The sequence below is a fragment of the Topomyia yanbarensis genome, chromosome 1, assembly GCF_030247195.1.
Source record: "Topomyia yanbarensis strain Yona2022 chromosome 1, ASM3024719v1, whole genome shotgun sequence".
Lineage (NCBI taxonomy): Eukaryota > Metazoa > Arthropoda > Insecta > Diptera > Culicidae > Topomyia > Topomyia yanbarensis.
The window spans coordinates 20807735-20819825 of record NC_080670.1 but is presented as its reverse complement, the minus strand read 5'-3'; the positions used below and the strand labels follow the sequence as shown (position 1 = coordinate 20819825).

The following is a 12091-nucleotide window of genomic DNA, read 5'->3' as shown; positions in this document are numbered from 1 at the left end:
ATGTTGCGGTGCTTCACGAATTACATTTTGTAATCGCCCACATGTAGCTCTGCGGCAAATATCACAAACTACAATTTTTTACACCATTTTCGCAAGATGTTTACTGAACTTCCTATAAAATGATAGTTTTCCTTCGTTTTAGTAAACAATTACCAACAATTTAAGAGGTGATACGTCGTTTAAAAGAAATTTTTTGGCTAATATTTACATAAAAAATATCTCCACTATGACAGAACAAAATGAGATCAGCAACACTGCTTCCAGCGCTGTGAACGGTTGCGACATAGAATCGCCAATTGACTTATTTTAGTCTACGACACCAACACAGTTGCAACGTGTATAGACAACATACATATAACGCGATGTTTACAATTCGCCATCTGATTTACCCTCATTTTGCAAAAATTCCACCCGATTTAACCGCAATCTCGCACTAACACAACTGCACATGGATTAGTCAATGAAGCAAAGTAATTCGACAGCAGGCATCGTTAATCGATACTACTTTATTTCTCAGAGTCTTATTGATTTTCAGAAGTAGCCAACTGGTTGCTGTAGAGTAAAACGTAATATTCTGAATATCTGAAAAATCTGTCAAAATGTTGAAAAAAAAATCTGGAAGAATTCAAATAAATCTTGAACATTGGCAACTCTGTAAACAAGCTTCAAATCTCGTCAAACATATGATTAGGGCGTATAGACTAACTGTCACAATTCACATTGAGAAAAAATTCAAGACAAACCGTTACTCACACAGCTGTTGTTAGTAAACAAAAGAGAAAACTTTTCTCTTTCATTAACTGATGTGAACTGTGCTCGACCAGAATTTCCCCTAAGAGAAGAGAAGACAATCGCGTAGCCAATTTGATCCAGTCCTAACCTCAATATTGAACCAGCTTCTGATTGGTCGTTTTGTCAGTCAAGAGCGTTCATAATATTTTCAAACGGGATGAAAAACAGTGCTGCTGAATTTATTTTGGCTACTTTTCATACACATGCACATTTCATGCAAATTGAATAAATACCCTGAATGACGATATAACTACGTGTATTGTTAAGAGAGACACGAATAAACATAAAATTCAATTTTTAAATAGAGCTAGTATTGTGAATTCTTGACAGAGGGTCGATATTTGAGGCACAATTATTTTCAGCAATTGTGGAAAACATGCAAATGGAATCTGGCAACGATGGATGCTTGTTGTCTTTGGAATTAGGCAATCCATTAGACGTTTGTTTGACAATTCAGCGGTGGGTTCTGTCAACAGGTCTACTCCTGCGAACAGAAAAACTCGTCCAACAAACATCTTTCGTTAGTCTGATTCGTTTGATGTTGGATCGAATCAACGATATTGTTGGACATCGCACCCCTCGGAGTAACGTCAGAATAAGTAAACAAGAAATAATCAGCTGATCAGAAACGTCTCATGGATTGCCTAATTACGACAGGGCCTGGTAGATAAAATTAAGAAGATCAAGAAGCCTGAGGTCGTCTCTTCTCTTAGAATTTCCCCCACAAAGTGTATTTTGACAGTTGGCTTATACACACTAATCATGTGTTTGTCTAAAAATGACCCCAATGACGCAGCCTCAAGGAGAAAATTGGCAGTAAAGCACACCCTACAACTACCAGCTGATCTGCAATTAACTTGCATGTCCTATAATGAGTTGAACACTAATGCTACTAACGCTGATAAGCAATCAAATTCGGGCCGGCCTTGACATTTCGACACCCATTGAACCTTATATGTTTTGCATTTTCAGCATAATACCGACGACCAAATATTTGCTCAGTAGTTAATATTTTCGACACTAACTAAATTTGTTGTTACTTTTCATTTCACACTTTTAAATTATATCTCTGGATAACGGACGTCAAACTGTTCTTACCACCCGAAATGTGTAATGAAACAATCACTTACCAGAGTTAGTTGTTGGTTGATGTATCAAAACAATCAACATGCATCGTATGAACGCACTTATCCACTAAATGCACTAACTATTTACCAAATCTAGTAAATTATTTGAAACTGCCACAATATCTTCAACTTCCACCGAGAATAAAAATCGCACATCTAAGTCAATTTCAACAACACAGAATATCAACATCTCTCTCGCACTAAAAATGGTATGTACTATTCCGCTGCTGCGCTGGAGCTATGCGGAACGGAATCGTGGGTTTATGGTTCAGCTGGGATGATAACGCAAATATGGGTGACGTGTGGTCATTATTTCAGCAATAATGTATGACGAATATGAATGATGCGAGCAGAGAAAGCAGTGGCAACTTTTGTTTTTCTTGGAATAGAACATTCCAATGTCATAGCTGACTTCTTCTAGGTTTTAAATTGTGACCCTTTTTCGGCATGGGTTAAACAATTAAGATCATATCAACGAACCATACATTTATCACACTTTATTGTAACGTTAACAATATGATTAGAGCACAGATATAAGAAAAAAAAATCCATACACAACTACACATACACACCAAAAAGTATGATAGCTCGAAAAAAATATCATCTAAAATATCAATCCTTCCATGCACCAAAGTCCAAATTGTGATACTGCTTGCACGGGATCGGCATATTGTGCGATCCCGATCGTAGGAAGGCCCGCGGTGCCTGATCGAAATTAACCTGCTCATCCACGTTGGCACAGATCAAACTGGCCATCGTAACCCGTTGAATCTGTTCCAGCTGGGATGGCGTGAAAGCACCGGGATTATTCTTCAAACCTTCGGTGAAGTAGTACCGATCGCCATACTTGAGACGGGCAAATTGTTCCGCGATCAGATTCGCAAAAGTCTCACCAACCAGTCCATCCGGTTGGGAATCTTCCAGTAGACCTCCGACCCAGAGATCGACGTCGTTTGGAGATGCATACACCTGAGCCAATCTGCTACCGACGGGGCCAAATTCGTGGAAGCTTTGAATCGTTGGTAGCCCCGCCCAGGCCCGGTAGTCATTGTACGGGCGCAAAGCATGATCTCGGCCACGTTGAATGTTCAGCGATGCCAAGTCGGATCCGAAAGGTGCCCGCCCGGCAAATAGCATTCCCGCTAGACCCGTAGTTATCGCGTCGTCCACCTGTTGCTGAGCCTGGTTACCAAGGGAGAACATGTAGTCGTCGAAGCTGGTGGGGTGGACTACCCTGGATGGATCGTTGAACACCGTGTGGATGGGAATGTTTTCCGCGCGAGAATGGCGATGTTGGATGCTGAAAGTCAAATGATTTTCTTTAATAGATAATAACTAACAAAGCAGTAAGAATCGTACTGGAGATGGCCATCAACAGTGGAGTGAGCGAAACGAAAGGCAGCTCCGGTAACCTCGCTCAATACGGTGGGTTTCAAATTTGGATTATACTGGTTCGTGTGACCATGGCCCAGATCCAGCAAACCATACTGTCTCGCTTTTCCAGCTCCAACCACAATCGGAAGATATTCGTTAAAGACAATATTTTGCAATTCACCAATGACAATTTTTCTCGTTTCTTGGTATATCTTTTCATCGTTCCACTGAGGATTAACCTGGCCCAAAATACCAGCAATGCGATTGTGCTCACGGATGAACAACGTATGAACTTGGACGAGTGAGATAATCTGATTGGAGCGGTCATCTCCCGCCTCGAAGCAAGCCCTCGCCCAAGGTTCGCAGACGCTGGGATTCCTGTTGAAGGGTGGCAGCTCGATACGTGCCGGGAAGGAATTCCTCATGAAACCATTCTCGAAGGTTCGTAGTGCAGCCGCCAGCTCGCTGTTGGATCCGTACACCGCAGACGCATCGATGAAGTGTGTAACCTTGTTGACCTGCTTTGCGTAGCCAAGCCGGCAGCGTCCATCTTGGGCTAACGCAAGACGAACAAAGTTCAGACAGCGTACTCCAAATTTTCCGTAGAATGGATCCCGTGGGCTAACGTCGATCGGCAGGCAGGCAAAATGGGCCTGATCTCCGTGGAGCGCGTGACTTTTGTCCTGGGAGCAGCATTCGATTTCTTCTTTGCCTTGAATGGAGGGAAGTTGTTGAGAAATATAAGATCTTGAGTGTTTTATACTACAATTTACCGATTTTAATGCTGGAACTTCTGGAGAAATCGTGAGCGAGAAATTGACCAAACTGCATCAGAAGCAGATTCAGGTTGGCATCGGGCCGGTCAATGTCGTGCAGAACTGTGGCGGAAATGGTGCGAGGACTGGCCAGTAGGCTTCCCGTTGTGGAATGTATTCTGGAGAAGTTAGGAGAAAAGTGTCAAACAAAATAGCAGTTTGGCAAGCATTAAAATAAAAAAAAAATCTACATTCAATATGTTTGAAATAATTGTGATCTCTGAGATTGAAATATATTGAAAAAGTAACAAAAACATGCACAATTAATCTGGTAACAATGATCGCTAGTTGCCGTCAACTGTTTCGCTAGTTGTGAAAATTGAAATAACTAAACCCCGAAATGCCATCGGATTGGTTGGATGGCCTCTTAAGCCCTATCTACATCAAGAACCCTACATTCTAGAGTAATAACCAAAAAGGTGCCACCTATAAGGTACTTTCCGGTGTTCTATTTAACAGACTGCGTCCGTTGCCTGAGCGCTTTGTCGAGAAGAACAGTCAACGACGGATCATACCCTGCGACAAACCCTGGAGAAATTGCTGAAATACAACTTGCGGAGTCCTCATCTGTTTGTGTATTTCAAAGCGACGAACGATTCAGTGAATCGAAGCGAGCTGCATTAGAAGCAGCGACCAAATTATGCAACCAAGTTGAAACAATCCAGCAAACCATCAATTGTATATCTAAGTTGAAAAAAACACATAAAAATGTCTACAAAACGTCAAAATCGTCGTGGCAGTCAATTTTAGTCTGTAGAAATTGAATTGTTATCGCAGATTTCTAGAAACATGAATTGAATACGAACTTTGATTCATAAACGCCTTAATATAAAACCGAATTTGTTCACATTTGATCGTTTTTTATTTCAATCCATCTCGGATTAACAACCTTGTAGAGTCACTCTGGTGCATATCAGAGTCGTTTCTATATTTAAGAGTCGTCATTAGGCAAAATAAACATATATACGACTTCGATGTACAGCAAAACGATTTCAAAAAGTTATATAACAGTAGTTTCACTACTTGAAGATAGGATATGAATACGAATATGCTAATGTTTGAAATGAGTTAAATAGTTCTGTGTAGTCGTCTCTGTTCTATAATCCAAATGTCGTAAGTTCGAATCCAACCTCTAAGATTGCACAAATATCAAAATCTATGGTTGCTTGGCCCTGATCACACAATCAGCATTCGTTTTTATCCCCCACTTCACTTTTTCGTACTTTGTTATGTTATTTTGATCTTCTTTACCGACGAATCGCAGTAAATCGTATATCCAGCTTTTACGTGCCATAATGGCGGTCTAAATTATTGAGTTTGTAATACGTTTAATGGCCCATTTTTTGACAATAATCGTTTACGTCAACCGCTCAGTGAGATTAAGTCATCCTACGTTAGTCCAATGCGTTGGATATTTATTCAATGAACGGCCGACATTTTCAACTGGATGTTGCTGTCAAGCTGGCATAAAAGATTATTGTCAAAAAAGAGCAATAAAACGGATTACGAACTGAACAAATTAGACCGCCATTATGGAACGTAAAAAGCTGGATAGTGTTCCGGAATCGTACATGAATTATGGATATCGTATATAGTGTGAAATTGTGGCGCATATGCAATCGTGAATATATTCTCTAGAATCACTTCAAAACTAGACGTGCGCAACATACATATTGCTGCCCGAAATACGTATATTTCAGCACCAACATGGATATATCATCAAAAAGACTGACTGGGACCCGTTTGATACTAACGCTGGTACAAAAAAGCTTTCAGTTTGAGACGCTCAATCTCACTCCAGATTCAGATTGGAACATGGCTCACCGATAAAAATGATTGAGCTAAGCGCACTTTGAAAAAATCACGAACTTAGCTCACTTTTTCGCCCCAACTTTGTATATAACACCCTAATATAAAAAAATATGATTCGTGAAATTCGGAAAATTCGTAAACCACGAACATGAACTGTCACATCGCGGCCATCTGTAAATTTAAAAAAAAATGAAGTTATCGACTGAATTGTTGTCCAGGCCGTTTGGATATCTTATAGATTCCGAAGAAGAAGCACTGACTAAATGTGCAAGATGTCTAATAGAAATTTTTCAAGGGGTATTTCTGTAAAGACTCCATGTTTCTTCCTTTCTTTCCGACCGTGATATTATGTATTTACTTTTACTGAAAAGATGGATTATAGTGGCTACTTCAACTGAGCCTGAAAGTAAGCGTTTGAATACAGGGGAAATAGTATATGCGTTTTGACACTGTGTGGGTTATTACCTAATTACATCATTCTTATTCGTATATATGTAAGCAGTTTTTTTAAATGTTAACAGCTATGGGAACCCGAATAGAAATGTACAACAACAAAACCATGATTTTCACTGTGACAGTACAGTAATTTTACAATTATTTACAGTAAGTTTTAGTGTTACGCTACAATACAAAAACAATAAACTTTAACGTGTTCACAGTAAATTTCAATGTAAAATAGACTTTTACAGTGAAAAAGGGGGGTGGTTATGTATCTTAAAATTTAATGTGAATGCACTGTATCAGTTTTTTGCTGAACAGTGAAATTTATTGTTACATGAAATTTTATTGTAAATCTACTGTGAGAACTTGGCATCGAACAATGTTGAAACAGTAATAACTATAATATTTATTGTTTTTGATTGTTTGTACGGTAAATGTTATTGTAAAATTCTATCCGGGAACTGGTTCGAAATATTAGCAAAATATAATTTACTCATAATTTATGTCCAAGAAAATAATAATTTTTTAACAAGCTTTTTTCTGATTACGCGTATTTTGACCAAACCCCAAACCAAAACAATCGCTCTCTCTCTCTCTCTCTCTCTCTCTCTCTCTCTCTCTTGCTGTTTCATTCATTTCATATATTTTATGCATGGTTGTGCTAGTACCATAGTTGCGTGTATATACAATCTGCACCTTCCCACTGAGACGTCAAAAAAATTGTTTAAAAATCTTTCAACACGGGTCCAGCGATGGACGTTTGTTGAACAGTTATTTGGACGTTGTCCAAATTGTTCCAACGAACGTACTTCATTGGACGATTTTGAAACCAACCGTTCTTAGAGGGTTGTTATTGAATTTTGTTTTTATCAAAAGATGAAAACATGCTTAGCCCTTAAGGTGGAAGGTGATAGCTCTATTACATACACCGTTTTTGAGTGTGTTGCTAGCGAAATTCTCGCGTGTTTTTTGACAAGGGCCAATAAGCATGCTGTCAAAAATCACTTTGAGAGAAAATTAGACAATCCATTAGACGTTTGTTTGACAATTCAGCGGGGGGTTCTGTCAACAAGTCCACTCCTGCGAATAGAAAAACTCGTCCGACAAAAGTCTTTCATTAGTCCGATTCGTTAGATGTTGGATCGAATCAACGATATTGTCGGACGTCGCACCCCTCAGAGTAACGTGAGAAAAAGTAAACAATAAATAATCAGCTAATCAGAAACGTCTCATGGATCGCCTGATTCCGCACAAACCGTAACTCAGGTAACTCAGCGAGAATGGATGTTAACATTTTATGAAAGAGAAAAGTTTTCTCTTTCGTGCGTTGCTGTGATTTATAATCGTCGATTATTAGTTTGTCCAGAATTTCCTCTCAAAGTGAATTTTGACAGAATCCTAATTGGCCCTTTTCAAAAAAACACGGGAGAATTAATCATGGCTTCCGGGCCTCTAAAGAATAACATCAACAAAAGCAATCAATTGAAACGAAGCTTGAAAGCACGCGGTGAAAATAAGTATGGTGGCCAGGTCAACAAATAATAAATATTTACAACACTAGAACAAAGAAAGGCACCAAGTGCTTTTCTTTTCTCCTTTCTGTACTCCATATTCATTAGAAAAAAAAACATGAACCCTGCACTCACACATAGAAAAATGTGCACTACGAAATTTGCCTAACGTTAATGTGACAGACACAATAAAATGTCAATAAATCGAAAACCTTTCATGATAGAAAAAAATTTCCATACAATAAATACATGAGTTTAGGGCCTCAATAATGACACTTCTATAATATAACGGTAACTCACGGATACACTCTTTTTCCCTTCGAGGTACATAATGCAATGAAATGATGCAATACGTCAAGCGAACAGATTTAAATTTCGAAGGATGTTTGAAAAATAAGGGCATGTTCATGAGTGTTTCAATTCTTGATTCATAATTTTGACAGTTCTATTATATAAAACTGAAAATTTTAAAACTGAAACTTGCTGTCTCCAGCAGCAGTTTTAGCGGGTGTTCTATTCAGTTTAAAATTCATGTCTCGCCATGCCTTCAGCGTTACTGCATTCAAATTTATTTTTCCTCAGTCTCTCTGTTCGGAGTGTCACTGCTGAAAACTTTGCATTTATTTAAAACACAGTTCTAAACGTGTTTTAAAATCAGCAACAACCCAGTAAAGTTCAGCCGGAACTGAACTGGAATTCTGGCTGGTTCCAGTTCGTATTCCGGCTCCAGTGACACAACCGATTCTAACTAGAATCGGTTGTGTCACTGGAGCCGGAATGCGAACTGGAACCAGCCGGAATTCCAGTTCATTTCCGGCTAAGCTTAACTGGGAAATAGAACGGCGTCGTATAACAGTTTTAAATTTTGAAACAAAACTGTTCGAAATAATAAACCAAAACGCTCTGCTGGGGATAAGCACTTTTTCAAATAGACGTATTCCACGATGAGAGACTTCTATTGTTTACTTTATCTTCTGTTGATTATTCAGTAATTTTTACGGTTGCTTCTCAACTCATTGCTTAATATGTTAGCCAAAACATCCAAATCACCATTTTATTCACACTAGAAAAAATAGGAAATTTTTTGGAATGGCACTGAATATTCAAAATAATGAACACTACAAGTTGTATAACCCTCCGGCACTCGCGCGAATGGCTCCCCAAATGAGCAGCCGCTGGTGCTGGAAGAAGATTTCGCTAGAGTTTCGGAAGGTGTTGCACAAAATACAACGGCGCGAGTGCCGGAGGGATAATCAAAATAATGAACGTTGCAAGCTGAAGCGATCGTTTCAAGCATTATCCCGAGTAGGCTCTTTTGTTCTAGGCTTAAACGTTCGTGCCCAAACTGAACCTGATAACATCAAAACAACAACTATAGATTATTGTTAACAGACTCAGTTCGCCCAAATACCAACTAGACGAAATCAAAAATTCAACTATGTTTTTTGTTGAAATTGTGATGAATCGGTTTGCCGTGGAACAAAAAATACAACGGGCGAAACTGGATTTACGTTTTACGCTATCGATTTCGTCCGGGTTTTCTCAACAGCGATCATTGTTACTTTTTACAGCTGGTATCAGCTTGATAATCGTCAAAAAAATACGAAAAAACTACTTCGGCTCTAAACTGACAGCAAAACAATTATTATTAAATAAACAAAAATACAGTTTGGCCCGTTGTATTTTTTGCTATAGTTTAAGATAGTTGTAGGATCCAAATTTTTAAATAAAGGTTAGGTTTCTAAGCATTCATTCGCATGTATAGGAAATGCCCTGTTTACATTTGTAAATGTCGCCCTTTTCTCAAAAAGCGTTATCTTGTCTCACCAATGTTTCTTGTGTTGATTTTTTCTGAAGTTTGACCTAAGAAACCGACCATGGAAAGGCGATTTTTGAACAAAGCAAAAGCGTACTCATCTCAAGCCTAGAAACACGCCGTTTACAGTTCGAAACCACTGTGCACAGTCGGTTTGGCACCGATAGTTGCAGAAAATAAACCCTTACTCACCTCGGCGCCCACACACCGTCCTCGTATGCCGGTGGCAACAGCTTCTGAAAGGGTTGTTCGGCTGCACCCCACGAGGTCCGCTCCGGGTGTGCATTGTTACAGGTGCCATCAAAGGACCGATAGGGTACATGAGGATTACAGTTAACCGGAGCGGCACACCGTTTGCGAAGTTCCCTCGGTAGACCCACAAATCGATCCAGCTGACGCTCCTCTACCGACATGTTGGTCATTTCGGCAAATGTTCTGCTAGCAAACAATTCTTCGTACACATCGTGCTGATCCGGTTCAGACTCTGACTCCGGTTGAGCCGGTTGCAGCAGCTGATGGAAAGGCGGGTTCACTAGTCTCCTCTCTGACCTGCCGACCTTTTCGCTCTGTTTCCAACAGCGCATTTTTTCCGCATACTCTCGGTGACCTTCCCGGACGGCATTGATGGACACGTGCTCGTAGTCGTCATATCCCGGTGAACGTTTGCTGCGCACACGCAGCAGATTGTTTTGCTCTAACCGACAACACACTCCCTTTGTCCCGAAAGCTGTTGTGCAGTGTTGCAAACCGGGACTTCCTTCAGACTGAGCAGGGCATCGCATCGATAGAACACACTCTTCATCATCATGCTTACATCCTGCGGAGAGTAATTCAATTATTATCCCGGAAATGTATTGTGGTAGATAATGGTTGTTTTTCTAGGCATACCGGTGGTTTCATCATAGTCAGGCGGTCTGGAACTAGGGCTCGGGTGGAAATATTTGTCTGCCACGGATGATAGCAGCACTCTATTACCCGACACGTCCTGACCGGCTAGGGAGTTGACGACCGTAAACAGGCATACTGATAAAAGTTTCACCAACATATTTACTCGACTAAAAGCGCGCTTCCGTTATTAAAGTTATATTAACTTTTTCGTTTTCGAGCCCATTAACGGAGCAGATCTGGTAATTATATTATGTTTATAATGAAATAAAAGTTTGATGTAACGTAGTTTGTTCGTGGCAGTTCACAAATAAACACAATTAATAACCTTTCTGATAAGAGCCACAGCCGTGACCAGTCGTCACCCACACTGATGAAATGCTATCGATACAGGATAACCAGTATAACAATACCGGAAACCAACCGAGGTAGATTGAAGTAATTTAATTAATCCGAACTAATTTGCACGTTTTTCGAAATAGAATAAATGGTACCTTACGTAGGATCTAGAATTGAAATGGAGGCGTGAGAAACGAATAATCGCTGATCTAATTGATGCTCAAAACAAGTGACGTTCTTGTTGAACTTTAATCGCCGGAAACGATTAAACGCAACTTGCTTGTATGTGTGTTGTTGCATTTACGTTAATCTGAGTGATCATTTATTGGTAATGTTGTAGTGAGCTATCAATTTGCATGTTTGTTCTTTAACATCTTTTGAGAAAGTGTCATTGTAAGATAATTGAAATGTGATATCTAAGGTACCATGGGCAAAACGCCGCAAAATACCTCCAAAGTTAGATTATTTGTTAATTATTTTTTGGTTCAATGTGATAGAATCACAAATGAAATAAACTTCCAATAAATTCTCATTTTTATAATTTAAATGAATATTAATGCCCATATTTATTATTTCCGATTTTGTTTTTCCTTCTGTTATAACCTAAAATAAGCTTGAAAACAGCTAGCATTGTTGAGCTGATCTCTTGGTACACCACAATAATATTTCTGTTTATTGATTGATGAAAGCAGAAAGATATTTTTTTTTGCATTTTTGTGCTAGTGGATTATGTGTTTCAAAAAGTTTGCTCTACTCAATTATTCCTGTTTTTCTGAACCAAAATTAGCACACACGGATTGCTGAAAAACAAAAATTCCAGCTAAAAAGTCTGATCATTTTATAAATTTATCTAGCTGCAATTTGGGTGAATTACGCCGAACATAAGAAATTTACGCAATGTAGATTTGCCTCATTTTTAAACGCGCAAAATACAAATTAAAATTGATGTATGTTAATACAAACGTCAGTCTCAGGCGCTACACGAACAGAAGTTAGTCAATTTATCCCATATCCCATGAAATTCACCATTAAAAATACCATTATAAGGTATTGTTCCCAAACCCGGGACTTATGTATTCCTGAGAGTATTTACTGGATTATTTACATAATAATAGCTAATAATAATTTCCCATAAATTCGTGTGACTAAGCGAAAGAATCGTCGTCTTATATCAAGACC

The 12091-nt window shown here is 39.1% G+C and overlaps 1 protein-coding gene across 2 annotated transcripts; it reads right to left on the bottom strand.

Annotated features, from left to right (window-relative positions):
* Positions 1-2401: 2401 nt before the first annotated feature.
* On the bottom strand, positions 2402-11182 carry LOC131677063 (chorion peroxidase-like). 2 transcript variants are annotated; one of them, XM_058956608.1, is made up of 6 exons: positions 10902-11182; positions 10577-10812; positions 9881-10505; positions 4067-4227; positions 3279-4005; positions 2402-3219 (listed from the first exon to the last, which is right to left on the bottom strand). In XM_058956608.1, the coding sequence occupies exons 2-6, from the start codon at positions 10731-10733 to the stop codon at positions 2532-2534; spliced, it is 2358 nt and encodes a 785-aa protein (XP_058812591.1). In that variant the 5' UTR covers positions 10734-10812; positions 10902-11182; the 3' UTR covers positions 2402-2531. The 2 variants fall into 2 exon arrangements, with proteins under 2 accessions (XP_058812591.1, XP_058812589.1); XM_058956606.1 differs by having other exon boundaries at positions 10577-11182.
* Between the last annotated feature and the right edge of the window lie 909 nt (positions 11183-12091).